General features: G+C 37.3%; 1 protein-coding gene across 2 annotated transcripts in view; it reads left to right on the forward strand.

Moving 5' to 3' along the window:
* The first annotated feature begins 1,799 nt into the window (after window positions 1–1,799).
* The window catches only part of chd2 (chromodomain helicase DNA binding protein 2), a 29,514-nt gene continuing 15,544 nt past the window's right edge, over window positions 1,800–15,769 (forward strand). The window contains exons 1-9 of one of the 2 annotated variants that reach the window (XM_069708705.1): window positions 1,800–2,121; window positions 3,532–3,598; window positions 3,750–3,810; window positions 6,586–6,643; window positions 8,140–10,187; window positions 13,771–14,005; window positions 14,769–14,855; window positions 15,055–15,116; window positions 15,600–15,719. In XM_069708705.1, the coding sequence (XP_069564806.1) occupies window positions 10,126–10,187; window positions 13,771–14,005; window positions 14,769–14,855; window positions 15,055–15,116; window positions 15,600–15,719 (566 nt within the window). In that variant the 5' untranslated portion in view covers window positions 1,800–2,121; window positions 3,532–3,598; window positions 3,750–3,810; window positions 6,586–6,643; window positions 8,140–10,125. The remainder of the gene's footprint in view (window positions 2,122–3,531; window positions 3,599–3,749; window positions 3,811–6,585; window positions 6,644–8,139; window positions 10,188–13,770; window positions 14,006–14,768; window positions 14,856–15,054; window positions 15,117–15,599; window positions 15,720–15,769) is intronic. The other variant, XM_069708706.1, reaches the window with a different exon arrangement.

A 15,769-nucleotide genomic window follows, 5' to 3' on the forward strand; every position in this document is an offset into this window, starting at 1 on the left:
TGCACGCACCTCAGTCACATAAAGAATCAATGAGTGAGGTTGACTAGAGACTAAAGAGCCCCGATGCCCCTGCTCTCTACGCTTACTTGTGGTGAAGCGGAGGGATGACAGGTTAACAAGATGAGTACATTTTAGTCACTTTACTAACAAGAGGGTTGGCATCCCCCCTTCATATCGCTTACTGACCATACTGTTACAAATATGAAGCCTTTGAAACTTTCATGCCGATTGCTAACTTCAATACTTGTACACAAAATGGCAACCTGGACATTAATAACACGTGCGTCTACATTTAAGACGCTGCATTTAAGTCCTCAAATAACTAACCTTGAATCAGGCATACTGTAAAAACTGAACCATCCAGATGAGTTAAACAGCCATTTATTTGCTTTTCCTTTCATGCAGCACCAGCTGCAACAACATGCGCAACACAGTTAAGAGCTGTCCTTAATTTAAACATAGCTATATCATCAACAGTGCCAGTTGGAGCATATATCCTATTTTCAATCTCTAAAAGCTCAATTTTGTAGATTTTTAATATTCTTGCAGACAATCAGTATGTGTACGGCTGTGCTCACATCAGTTGTGGTGTCTGGATTTGATATGCTTCTGCAGGGGACTCCTGTTGCTAGGCTGAGGATCTTTTTATAGAAATCTTCCACAGGACAGAGCATGCGCTGTGGTGTGAAACATCTCATTGGTCAGGGAGGGAGGTGGAGTGCATACCATAGACTCCATAGAAGCTGCCCTATTAAGGCTGCACCATAGACTGGGGCTGTCTTGAATGAACAGCCAAAGTCTACCAACCAAGTTTGGTCACCGTAATCTGACCTCTGATTGTGTTTCATGTAATTTTTTTTTCAGTTAAAAGAAATAATAGGCTGAATTAATCCGATTTTATTTATTTATTTTCATTTTGATTTGCTATTTGTGGCCTATTCAAGCATCTGACATTTTGTGCTTATGTTTAGTTTCTCTTCACCAAATAGCTCTAAACCCTGAAATCAGCTTTCCAATTCCACTTTCACAAGATCATGCATGTAAATAATAACTTTTAGTCTGACTCAAAAACAAAAACAGACAAACAGGTCCTTCTCCAAAAAAAAAAAAAAAAAAAAAAAGGGGGTGTTGCATGTCTACTAAAAAAAAAAGAAAAAAAAGAAGAAGTATTCTTTATTATCATGTTGTTTATCATGTTTTGTTAATAAATCATCTTTCCAGGCCACCCTGAGGGAAAAGGTTGAAGGAAGGTCTTAATTTCTGGCAAAATACACAACACATTTAAAATATTGCTTGAGGTGAGAAGTCTGGAAGCAGACACTGTGGACAAGAGAAAAATGTGTTGTTTTACCCTTTTAATAAGCTATTCTGTTTACTAGTTGTATTTTCACACTGACAGGACCACATACTACAATTCATACTTGCCACTTTAAGTCTACAACATTATGTGTACTCTCTTAAATATAAGGTCACACATTACATTACATTTCATTTAGCTGACGCTTTTATCCAAAGTGACTTACAATAAGTGCATTTTAACCACGAGGGTACAAAACAGGACACACACTTGTTTACTTGTTTACACTACTATCATCCAAAGTTTGCTGGATTTTTGGTTAAGTGTAATGCTAATCTTGGCTATGCGTAACCATTCTTGGACAACAACAACAAACAAACAAACAAGCCTAATCACGTTTTTTTTTGTGAAGTTACTCATTGTGTTAAAAAAAAAAAAAAAAAAAACCAACAACAAAAAACCAACAAAAAAAAAACGTTTTAAAAGTATCGCGGTGGGTTTAAGCCGAGTTAAGAGAGTTTGGGTAGTTTTCAGTGTGATACCAGCTGGCTAGATGGGGCTGTAGAGGAAGTGGAGTTTGGCTTACGTTGAGCGGGAAGTGGGCAGAGCCGCTGAAGGATATCAGCTCAGGCAGAGGCGGAGAGGAGGACACACGCAACAGAGGAGCGAGGCGGCGAGGACGGAGAGAGGACGGAGAGAGGAGCGAAACGATGCCGCCGAAAGACCCACCAAAACGGCGAAAAGCGCCCGAAAACGAGACGCTGGCCGAAGTGGGGGGGGGAGAGAGACGACGGGGGGATAGACAGACACGGCCTGAGAAATGGGTAAGAACTTACGAGCGGTCGGACATTAATTGCTGAAAAATACGAGTCGGGGAGTCGGGTGGCAATATGGTGGAAAGAAGGGACTGTTAGACGCAGTGTTGTAAAAATGGCCATGGTGTGTTGTCGGCGAAGACGAGACAAAACAGTTTGCAGACTGTTCAAATGCATCAACTTGTGTTTTTGTTGGTAGATTTTTGCACGTTTTACTAGTTTTGTTTCGAGTTCACTTAGTTCATATTGGACAAGCCTGTTTATTCTCGACCTGTTTGGAGTTATTTCAACCTACGCATTTAAAATTTGCTTTGTCCTTGAGAGGGCAAATGCCCTTGTCTGAATTTGCTCGACAAAAACAACAAAAATAAGCAAATGTTTCGTTTTTTGAACGTTTTATCGAGACTGATTGACACCAACACATCAATCTTAAGTACATTTTTGCTTTATTTTCAGTGTATTCGTTTTTTAAGGAATTTTCATCGAATTGTAGATCAAAAACATTTAAAAATCGATGATTTAATACATGATCTCACCACAGACTGTACAAATGTAGTATGTAACAAGATTGAAGCAAGTGTTATATGGTTAGTACATATATTTTATAAGTAGGTAAAATAAATTATAAGTTATCAAAATGCTTCAAATTATTACTCTTCACAACAATTCTTTGTATTGCAGAAAGCGTACATAAACTATACTTAACTTGAATGTCACATAAAGGTTCTGTATGTTGTAAAAGCTGAGATATACTTCGAAATAAAAAAATAGGGTGTTGGCTTTTAACCCTTTGAGGCACTGAATGGACAAGTAATTTAAATATTTACATAAATATTGTTTTTCCAAGTCTTATTACACCTGCCATAAATGTAAAGAAAGATTTTTATGTTAGAAAGATTCACTACAAGTAGGTGAATTTCTAGGAAATTCTAAAGAGTATAAAAATTAAATAAAGAATTAAAATCATCTTAATATCTCGGCTTCATGGACGAAGTTGTTGATTTTTGCTAATATGAAGGAAAATACTACACATAATAAACACATATGATGTATAGCCTTTTATAATAGATATGTGTCTTTTTGGATATATTGTTTAATCCAAAGGATTAGTACCACCCTGCACACAACAAAATGTCCTCTTTAAGCTATCTTCAAATGGATGTTACTGTGGAAGACGTATTTAGTTGCATTTTTGGCCACCAATATACGCAAAGGTTACATTCGGTTGACTAAATATACAAATACTTATTTTTTTATTTTCTTAGTATGTTAATGAGTTCTTTAACAGTCTCAAATGTAGTCTTTAAAAGGTATTAAAAACAAGCAGCCTATTTTTGACTGGTTTGTATGTAAACGTAAGTTACGATTTGGTTAATTGCGACAACAAAAATGATTATAATCATGTTTTGTGTTTTGCAGGGATTCACCTTGATGTTTCACGCATTACGTTAAAGAAAAAAGAAGATCATTTTACCAAAGTGAAATGGTATGTTTTATTTTTATTTTTACCTATCCTGACTGTTTTTGCGGTCTTGCCCACTTTTTGTCTTTACTGCTTCAAACATGTAGCCAGTAGGGTGTGCTGTTGTGACCTTTCCTTTCTGAACCGCCGTTTTCTTTTTCTTTCTATTTTAAAGGGTTGACGTTTAGCCACCGCGAAGTGAACATTTCTGCCGATTCACGCTGCATTCGGGACTTGTAAGTATCATTTTAAGACAAATTGAATATCTTCGGAAAATTCCTTGCATGTTACCCGTGCATTGAATACCTTAACTGTACCATCTGTTTTTACTGATCGTACAAAAATAACTAAATAAACAGCGGAGTGAACAGTACATTTTCTGCTTCACATGAATATCATTACAAAGAAATAACGCCACGTGTCATGAGGACAGTGCCACCCCCTAGTGTATAATGTAGCAAGGATGCACACGTGGATTAACAATGTATAGGTAATCCAGTAGTTGACTTCAGAAGACAGTATGGGTGCTTAGTTTGGGATTATTTAAACTAGGATATGATAGACGTAACTTCAACTCTTGAACCATGCAAATAGACGTTGATGACCAAACATACCGCTGAAGCATGATGAAACGTAGAGGCTACGCCAAGACATTATTGTCCAAGTTGACCACAACGTGTGCAGTCCTTTATTGTATATTGAAAGACAGACCTTATATGTTACATTGTGATAAACATTTGAGTTATTTCAAAGAAACGTAATTGTAATATACTCGCTACCGCCTTCCGATGAGCTAGCTCACCTGTGAATCGCCCACAATCTTTATAATTACCCATAAACATTTGTATTTGTCGTTACAAATATTGCATGTAACCAAAATAACTGATGATCATCACATCGCACTCGTGTTAAAACAAGGATATTTTACTACGTTTACCGTTGTATAGGCAAGAAGAGAGTTTGGTTCTAAATCCCAAAAGATGCGTTAGATCACGCCTCAATGACCGGAGGGAAATGTGAATGGTCATGCAAATGTTTTTGCACTGCCTCATTTATTGTCTTTTACACCGGTTTACTAATTTAGAGCTTCAGGTGTTGCGCTTAAGAGTTTTGAGTCTTTAACTCAAATTCAGGACTTAAACCTTAATACAGCTCATCTGGAAAACATAACGTAGAAGCAAAGTTGCATTTAGCATTTTTTTTTTTTTTTAATTCTTGGACTGCAATGTCTTAGTAGTTTGGACAACCTGTGAAAACTTTCAAAATTGCAACTGCAGTCACACTTGTTCCTTTACATTTTGAAAGTTGGCCAACGAGTGACATTCGGCTAGTGTAATCAAAAGCGAACCGTTGGCTAATTTTGCTATTCAGCTGCGCTCTTGAAAGGCAATTTTAATCTTGGCCATTTGATGACATCATTACAACAATTTCGTCAAATCGATTTTTATTAATATCCATTTGTAAAATAATTCTTCCTACTACTGCTTTGTGGCACATGGGAGAACTTTTTTTTTTTCCAGAGAACCCAAAACTTTCAGCCAAGTAACGGAGTATGATCAGTGTCCGCTTTTATCAGCGGCTATAATGTTATTTGCTACCCACAGACTAGCAGTACAGTTACATTTACACCAAATTATGCAGCCCGTTTTAAAATATAGGAAACGTAGTAATGCGCCATAATAAAAACAGCAACAACAACAATAAGGAAAAAAAACTTTGTTTATTCACCGATTTGGACTGTCGGGACCAATAAGTATTACCAACCTGCTTGTTGTGATCAATACTTAAAGCCAATACGGGAACCATCATGCACTTTCCAAATTTTTGTAAAAAATTTTCAATCCATGGTTAAAGAGTTAAAGAAAATAATAATTATCTAAAGATAGCTCATTGGATATTTTCCATAGACAGGACTTGACTAAATACAATTTATATAGCAAGTCGCCTTGAACACAAAAATGCAACTTATTGGATGACCTCTTTTTTTTTAATACATTTCCTCTCGTTGTTTCTTCATAGTTGTACAACTCCTTTTTCTTAGAAGTTCTAACCACAAAAATCCTACAGATAGAAATCCCTGAAAAATAACAGACGCAACGCCATACAGTTACCAATATAAATTGTTGAACATGATGATACGAGTTTGGTCGATTTCTACAATGACTTTTTTTGAATAGTTTTGAATTTTGCTGTCAATTCACAACACACAAGTTTCCCGAGAGAACATAAGTACACCACACAGCACAAGAACTATCAACCCTGCACAGTGACGTATCTTACATTCCCAAAAACCAATGCCACACATTGACCAAACCCATAAATTGTAAACTCCTGCAAGATGTTTTAAACCACAAAATATTGATTTTACAATGCCCAGGAAGGTTGCCGTAATGACGATTTAAATGAAATCAAACATGAAAAGTTGCATATTATTTAGGCTTTAGGTTTCTGTTAAACTAGCGTTCATGAAAAGAAAAAGACAACTTTTTGTTCTCGCTGTATACCATTTTAGATATCAAAGAGCTGTGAGTCTTATTTTTCCTTATCAAAAAAGCTATTACTCTTTCATTCCAGCCTCTCTGTCCCTCTGTTGGGACAAAACAACATATTTCAAGCTGTCCCTTTGGCGTTGGAAAACTGTGCAGAATTTTTTTTCCCACCATTTTATGACATTTTTATGACAAAACAACAAATGGACAAATCAAGAAAAAAAAAATTGACAGATAATTTGACAGTGAAAAGTAGCTATAATAAATAGTTACAGCCCAAATATATGTGTGTGTGTGTGTGTGTGTGTGTGTATATACACACACACACACACACACATTGTTAAAAGCAGTGTTTATCAGCTATCTCTTTGTCTGTTGCAAATAACATTTTAAAATCAGACTATCCTGACACCTAAAATTGATTTAAGTCAGCCACCCTAATTGGTCCTTTCCTGTATTTTTCTGTGTTGATCTGATGCGTGTGAATTTGGTCTCATTCGTTATTCTGTATCTCTTCCACAGCTCAGATACGAGACTGGTGAGAAGATGATCGGATTTTGAAGAAAAAGAAGACAGCTCTGTAAGTTTCACCTGTTTGACCCGAGTATATATTTACATGCTTACCGACGTTAAGGATTACAACAAATTTTTAATTCTAGAAATGACAGTTTCCCTATTATCCAACTTTGAATAGGTTGAGGGATACCACACTCTTATGTTAAGCAGATCCTAACCCATGTTTATGTGGAATATTTATTGTTGATAAAAGTTGTTCACTTTTAGCTCTAAAGGCTAGCAAATGTCCTAGATGTTAGCAGATATATTGCATTAACAAAGGATCATTTCATAAACGTAGGTTTGTGGTAGCACCTTCATAACAGTTAAATGTGGCTACTTTCAATATCGATCAAATAAAATGCATTTTTGTGGATGTTGGCTGTGTTGCCTCCTGTTGGCACTTCGTAGAAAAAAAAAAAGCCACTTTTCTCCACACGTCGCTCTATTCTCCGTTGGTTTTTTTTGCCAAAGTTCCTTTAGAGTTTTTTTTTTTGGGTCTCGTGTTGAAAACCCGAACAAGACCAGCAATATGTCACAATTATTTGTTGTTGAACAGTGAATATTTGAAAATTACTGTTGCTTTGAACAGCTGCTCTAATAGCTATCGAATGCTACCGTGTTGTCCCAACTGCTGCTCATGCGTTTGGTTATTCTGGGAGACGTTTTTGTCAAATCAGGCAATGGATTTTAAATTTTGTTTCCAACACCGTCTTGCTCACATTACCAGCGTTGTGTTGTTTTGATGTTTTTGTTTGAACGTCACCGCTGTTGCGTAAACAAGCTTCACGCGTAGTGCAGGATGTGACCTCGGCTCCTTCTAGACTCGCCTTACCTCTGGTGGTCAATCGACGATTTCCTCACGCAAACCGTTGGAATGTTTATTCACCCAAGACTTCAAACTCTGCTGATTATTTCCAATTCACCGCACGACGTCTCAATTCAAGAGCCCTTCCAAAAAAAAAAAAAAAATTGGACTGGACTAACGTTTAGCGTTGCAGCTTGTAGCACCCGACGCTGACCGTTTCCACGTGTTAAAGCTTTGGCCGAATCTTTTCCATTCCCCCCGCGACCCGTCACAAAGCTCTTCACGTCTTATTTGAAGGTAAAACACCACGACGACGTTCCCCAACATCCGGGATCGCGACTCGATTCAACGGTTGCGAAGCTGGGTTGCAAATCGTACCAAATTTGAGTTTGTCTTCAATACTTCCTGTTTTTAGAGCGACGTTTGATTGCAACTCATGGGGATTTCAATTTTATTCAAATCTGTATCCTTTTTAAAAAAAAATTTTTTTATAACAATTGTGAAGTTTTACAAATGCTCATATTTCTGGAGTAACGCGTGGACGCTCGCGAACGCAACTGAAAGCTCGGCCGCGTGCGTTACTCTGAACTGTCGCGATCTTTAAGGCTAGTTTAAGCATGCTTTCTTTTAACTGCTGGACAGTAAAACGTTACTCATTTCAGCTGCACTGTGGGCTTACAATTCTTCCCTTCTTTTTTTTTTATCCTATCAAGACCCCCATTCAACTGGATTTTGCTGAAGCGGAGACAGCGTTGTTTAACGTGAAGATGGCAAGCGATTTGGCAGTTAGCCACATTTTTTGTTTTTTGACAAGCCGAAACCTTTTTCTGACTGGACTTTGATGTTTTGGATTTTTATTTATTTTTATTTTGTTTTACTACGACGCGGACACTGGGGAACACCGTTGCCGACTGTGTCAGTAGAGTCGTTGGAAAATTTACTGTTTTTATTTTTTGGGACCAAAAAAACAAATACGCCTTTGTACATTTTAATATTCAAATGCTGTTTTAAATAAAGTGTATGTCCTGATATTTTTGCTCTGACTTTGTTTCATTAGCTGATCAAGCAGAAAAACCACAAGAGTACATTCAGCGTAATATTTAGCTAACACTGAAATGCTTAAGTTCGGAAGTTGCTTTTAATATTTCAGTTCATCTAAACGACCCGTTATTGGTTTGCATCGACTTTGTGTCGTCAATCATCAAGGGTTTTCCCATTTAATTTCCGAGTTCATTTGAGTTTAAATGAGTTGAAGAATCGTTATGGACTAAAGTTTTTTTTTTTTTTTCCCCTCTGGTGATCATCTGTAAAATTATCCCCTTTATGGGCAACATTAAATAGAAAATGTTTGATGAAAATGCACTGTTGTGCTTTTAAATCAGTCCGCCTAGAAAGCCTTTACCGATTCAAAAAGGCTGAGAAATACAGTCCTTAAGTCAAAGCACATCAGAGGCATTTATAATGGATTTTGGTCTGAACACAAATGGTTTCCAAAGGCTCTCTAAAATGGCTACTGGTTGTCCTTCTTCCTGTCTGAGCAGGAAGTGATGCAATTGCTGCAAAAATATATTACTTTATACAGCCTCTCGGTATACTTTTAACCTTTTATGTGGTGGAAAGAAAGGTTTCAGTTTGAGACTTGTTTCCCGGTGCTGAAAATACATGTAAGTTTATATAAAAGCAACTTTTAAACATAATAAAAAAGGGGTGGGACTTAAACATCACCTGAGTGTGGGGTAAATGAAAATAACGTCAATCAAAGGCAAAGCTTTCAGAGCAGGGAAGGAGCTCTAGATGGCGGCTGAGCCTTGGGAAGGGTGCCATGGGCTTTCGTCAGACCGTCTCTCTCGCCTGTTTATCGACCGAGATCGCTCGATTCTGATGAAAATTTGAGAGTTTTGTTCGCGCGATCGTTGTTTTTACCGGATTATATGCGTTTTGTTTGGTTTTCGGGCTGGTTTTTTTTTTTGTGCGAGCCGGAGGAGCCGTCTGTGTTGGGGGAGCGCTTGTCGTTGTTTTCCATACTGGGCTCTGGCAGCCATGGCGCGCCTCCATTTTCTGCTCGCCTCTGTCGCTTTGAGCCTGACAGTACATGAAGGACTCTAAAAGGCCTGCAAGCTTTTTTTTTTTTTTTTTTTTTTTTTGAAACAAAGCTGGGGTTTTTGTTGTTGTTGTAATTTATTAAGTTATTATTTCTACAGTTTATATTTTATCCGAATCGGATAAATATTTAAACTGTTATAGCGAACGAGAATCTAATAGTTGATTTATAGACTAGCACCTTTCTTCACATTGAATTGATGTGTTTACATTGTGCGGTGCTTAATTTTCTGATTTTCTCATCCTTTAATATTATTTTTCTAATGCTTCATCTGATGACGCAGTTAGAATTAATAGCATGCGGCTTGATCCGTAGACTATATTGAAAGACACGGTGGTTATTTAACGTAATGTTAAATGAGGCACCTGTCATTTGTCTTTCTTAACTGTATTTAAATAAGCGATGATAAATAATGATTCTCAAGACTTTCGATTTAATGACATTTTCTCTACTCGTGTCGCACCGCCTGGGTTTTTAACTGCCACCTGAGCAAAGGCAATCCTGTGGGACTTGTATGATAGCCCATGCTTCCTCTTAACTTTTTGACAGTAAATACCAGGACAAAAGATCACCCTGTCAAGATTTTCAGGATACTACGATGATGAAGAATAAAAGTAAAAAGCAAGAGGATGAAGGATCGACTCAAAGCAATGCATCAAGGTATGATCCTTATACTCCTTTTTTCTTCCTTTTTCATATCTGGTTTGATTGTTTACATTGTCAGGCATGGTTGATCACCCGTGTTACATTTGGTTTTGAAGAAGTGCACCAGTGTCATGAATGACCTTGCTTTTGTTTAATAGCCACACCCTGATTTTTCCTCCCATTTCTTATACTCCACACTGAGGTTTCAGGCCTGTGTTAAGAGATCATTGCCCACAAGATGTAGCCCCCGTGTTAGACCACAGGAGAACTCATTTGTCCTGTATTATGTTAAAAAATATTGTTTCGTCACAACAGTTTGATCCCGTCACTATAATGTTACATGACCTTGTCTTCCTAGTTGGTACTGCATTGCACCATTTTATCAACGTTTGCTGTTTTGGATTTTTATTAATTTCAGAAAACAATGCATTGATTTGGTGTTACCTATGGACACTAATCTATCCTGTGTTTTGTATGTGGTATATGTAACATGCTTTGTTGATCATTCTTGGACCTGAAATCAAGTGGCTGCACTTCTTATTTTTATATGAATCTCCACTTTTTATTTGAACCTGTCCTTAAACTTTTGACCAAGTAACAAAGTTTTAGAAATTTCAAGTTTGTTTATGCTTATTGATTTGTGCTTATTAAATCCCTTAAACCTTACAATTTTAATACTTGTAAATAATTTTATCCTGTTTTGAAGTTAGTTGGTAATACTTGAAACTCCTTCACAGTTGTGTGTTAGGAATTTATGTCCATGTTCAAATGTTGACGGTATGTAACATTTTAACTTTCAGCTTTTTATTTGCTTTTAGGGAGATGCTGTTTTCTCTTTTACGAATGAACAGTTTCATTTTAAACATTTCTTTTAACAGGTTATTTATGATTTATTAGACTTACTGAATGATCACTTTCACTTATTAAACAAGATATTGTGTCCAGTGACAGCCTTTATCACACAAATGTACTGTATATGTTTACATATTTTGTATTGGATATATGGATATTGACATGTTAACTATAAGATCTAAGCATAACGATTTAAACGTGTGATGTTTTTTTTTAAATTTTGCAGCTTAACAACATTTCTATTTAAGTCTGACTGTTTGTATTACATGTCAGGCCTGTAACCAAGAGTCTGAATACTGAAATATGGTGACATTTCTAACAGAATTGCCTTTTTATCTTCTTGCAAGTGTGTATTTATCCTCTTCAGATACTAAATCCATATATCAGAGTCAGTGGAAATACATTTTTTTTTATCAATAAAGATATCCTCATCATATCATTTGCATCGTGTCAGGACAATGCAGGAGCAACACAAGTGACCAGACATTATTTAATAGAGAAAATGTTTGTGTTTATAGCTTAAATACTGTTTTCCAGCTTGAGTTGTCAGTATTGCTGCCATGTGTCCCAGTAAATAATGCAGCCTGATCTCATTAGACTGTGTTTTTTTTAATAAAGACACAGAAACACGGGTCATTTCCCTTACAGCATTTTACTAACTGCACACTGCAGCAGGTTACATCACACTTGTAGTTTTTTTTTTTTTTAAATGTGTGATCTTGTGGCAGCCATTTTAGTATTTTCAGCAGAGTGAAATATGTCCTCTGAAATGATGACAGCCTAACTTTTTTTAAATTTTTTTTATTTATTTATTTTTTAAAATTCTGATAGATGCACACTGTGGGCATTCAGAGCAGCAGCAGAAAGAACCAAAGAAAGTCTGGTGACTTTATGTGATGGTACATGTCACTGAAGTGCTGTTTACACACTCTCCAGAGTCACAAAATGGCCCTTGCTTTGTGTGCCCGGTTGGCTCACTTATCTGTATTAAAACTCAGCTCGGAACTACACAGAGGAGGAACAGGAAGAGTTCAGGCCCGAGTAAGGCTGCACACAGCGCTGCGATAGGCTAGATTTTCACCTAGCAACACGCCAGCCAATAGTAATTCAAGAATATGTCCCAGTCCCTCCCACTTTTGACCTCTCTTAAAGCGGAAGGAGACGTTTAACTTCCGAGTTTGGTCATTGGAGCAGCGCAAGGCAGAGACTGGAATTCAGGAACATTTATTTTAACACCATCTATAATGTTATTGTATTGTTATTCAGTATTATTACTATAGTTTTATAAATGTCAGAATATAGACACAATATTCTTTGCAGCAGTAAAGGAATGAATATGAATCATTTCAAGCTTCAGAATAAGAGTAAAGATGTTCAATAGTTGAAATAACCATTCAGCTCGTGGAGTAATTTGAATGTTTTTGAAATACAAGCTTTCAGGTTTTCCAAAACTCCATGCAAAGCAGAGCTATTCTTAATGGGTGCAATGTCTAGCGACCCCGTGTGTCCAAAACAACGTACTGCATGCATAGAAAACCCATTAGAAAAGGCCACCACACAAGCAAAACATTTTATTCATTGATGACCCTTATCACATCAATTTATTTGCATTAGATCTGAGCTAAAGTTTGATATATGCATTTTATACAAAACTGGTTTATGTTTTATCAAAATTGAACTTTACTGCATCTGGAAATCCCCCTTGAGATTTACCATCTTTGTTATCAAAGAGCTCAAAGCTCCTGCAGTGACACTGACTTGTGTGGCTTTCGTTTCTGAATAAATTACGTAATGCACCAATGATTACCTACTGGGAATTTTTTTTTTATCTCTAAAGGAGACCCAAGATAAATGTGACGAGATGATTAAAATGCTTAAACAGTAATTTTATTTACTTAAATTGATCTGAAATGTCCCATTTCCCTCTAAGAATCCTTCAAATGAGGCAGTCAGATAAAACAAAAGTGTTTTTAATTTTTTTTTTTTTTACAACTCGTGTTTAGCTAAAGGCAAAACTTGTCATGAGAGGTCACAGGTAGACATTGCTCCAGTGCAAGGAATATTAAAAAAGAGTAAGCTGATCAATACATGATGTCATTGGGAATGAATGTTCAAGGCATTGAACTCATTGTTCCATATTTATTGATCAATCTTTCAATTCTTTATCCTCCTTTCCAAGTTTAATGAGGATATGAGTTGAGACACTTAAAAAGGGAATACCTATGCTATTTTACTGTCACGTATTTTAAAAAATCTTGATTTCACTCATGAAAAATTATGCTTATCGTGGTATTCTTAATTTATATTACAGCCCGACTTATGTCACAAGTATTTGGAGGAAAGCAGAGAAAGGCTATAACCCCTCAGAAAGGATCCTGTTACATACAGGTTGGCAAGGCCTGTTTTGGCTGTTTGTAATGACTGTAAGAGGATTTGTGTACCTCAGAGAAAATTAGGTTATTATAAGATTGTTAGCTGACTAAGGAACATGATGTGATGTAATGAGGTTTCCTCTCAGCTGAGTCACAAATTACTCATGCTCGAGCTCTTGCCCTATGTCCTAGTGAGAGCGTGTGCACTTGTAGGTTGAATTTTAAGACATTCTTATGTTGCTGCCTCTATCAACGCACATTTAAAAAAAAAAAAATTTTTTACATGATGTTATTGGGTGTACGGAGTTACATAAGCAATAACTCATCATATGCACTGCAAAACCGAAGCAATGAACGTATTCTTCTTCCTGTAGCAATTCAGCCTCTGAGGAATCCAACCACTCTGCATCGGAGTCGGGAAGTCAGTCAGAGAGCGAGCATGGCAGCGAGAGGAGGAGATCCCACAACTCTGAGTCAAACAGCTCGTCAGAGTCAGAGAGCCACTCAGAGTCAGAGAGCGAGTCTGCGGAGTCCAAATCCCAGCAAACCGCAGCAGAAGTCAAAGACAAGCCAGTTAAAAAGAAGGAGCGCCTGGCAGATGTGAAGAAGGTAAAGGTCACCCAATTAAGACTTCTATAGAGCTTTTCTGTTTCGAAACCAGATTACCATCCCTGACCGCTGATAATGGAGATGGAGTTAACCTAGTTTGTGTAATTGGGCCCCTATAATGTGATTGTGAAGGTGTGACGTGCAAGACTCTTGTAGTGGAATCTGTGGTGACGCGAGTTTATTTGTTCCATATCCATACTGTCCTTTTATCTGTAAATTGCAATATTACATTTGAATGCCAAATGTTTCTATGTATGGATAATTACTACGTGCGTATTATTTGATCACACTACGTGTTTGAAACTGTTTACAACTGGTATGCAGCATGAAGCTGGTATGTAATTAGAGCCTGAAACAGTTCAACAATGCAATGCACAAAGGTGATGAAGGCACTACCGGTTGCAAAAAATATTAGACTGCTGGTGGTCATGGATACAAAAAAACCCCAATCTTTTATTAAATTTTTTTTTTGGGCATTACATTGTACTTTTGATTAACCTTTTCCTGCTCGTCCAGAAATGTGTTCATTTCTCTTTCCTACCTGCCAAAAAAGGACGCTACGACAGATAATATCTAGCACCTTGCTACTGGAACAGCCAATAGAATAATTGGTTAGTTGACCAATTGAAAAATAATCAACTGTTTTAAGCAAAATTGCGCCCCCCAAAAAATCCCAGTTATTCTTTGGATAAGGGTTATGTTAAATTTGCATAATAATACAGAAAGCCGGTGGCTCCCTTTACAAGCTAATCTTTGTTTACAGATGTGGGAAGAACATCCAGATGTGTATGGTGTCCGGAGGTCAAATCGCAGCAGACAGGAGCCGGCTCGTTTAAACATCGGAGCGGGGGTAAGCAGATGTGAATAGAGTTAGAAGGTGAACAATAACGCATCAAAGGCCTGATTAGGCACAGTTACCTGCAGTAGCATCAGCTCCTCTGAACAAGCTGCTTGTGCCATCTAGTGGATGTTATTAAGTACTGTGACATTTCATTCAGGAACGCAGTGCTGACTGAAATGTTCGTCCGCTGTGCTGGCTATATTTACAGGGCAGCAGTGACTCTGAGAGTGAAAGCCCTAAAAGAAAAACATCACGGGCTAAGAAAAAGGAGTAAGTACGATGATTGTGAATACGTTTGAGGATTATTATTTTATCATTATTATTTCATGCATTCATCATTTGACAGCACAGCACCATATATTTTTTTCAGATATCTTTGAATTCTGCCATGAGACACCAAATTCAATGAGAATTTAGTTTTTTTCTTTAAACACTAGGATCATGCAGTAGTGTTTTCCCAGTTCATGTCTGTCCGTGTCATTCTGTTGTCTGTGTTCATATTGTGGATCCTATCATTTAATGCTTATTTGTAAATGGGTATCTGTTTGTCTCACTATGGGCTTTGTTAGCTTCAGCCAGCCAGGGGATGCCTGATATATTAAATCAAATTTGATTGGTCAGATCGGTGGCATATCCCTGATTAAATTGGGCTGTGCTGAACACCCTATGGCCGCAATTTAAATGAAATTACAAATTGGTAAAATCGCAGTGACGGGCCGTGAGGGTGAACTTGTGGCATTTCTTTGTTGTAAGAAATATCTGGAAAGATGATGACTCAAATGATGATGATGAAGAGGAGGAGGAGGCTTCCGACAGTACAGACAGTGAGCAGGAAGAGAAAAAAGTTAGATCCAGACGACTTCCTGCTAGAAGGTAAGAGTGTAATGAAGCCTGGTCATCAGACAGCTACCCACGGGTCATCT

Source organism: Brachyistius frenatus, unplaced genomic scaffold (genome assembly GCF_029030835.1).
Source record: "Brachyistius frenatus isolate BFR_SWC_R1_liver_20210118 unplaced genomic scaffold, ASM2903083v1 Contig_77, whole genome shotgun sequence".
NCBI lineage: Eukaryota > Metazoa > Chordata > Actinopteri > Embiotocidae > Brachyistius > Brachyistius frenatus.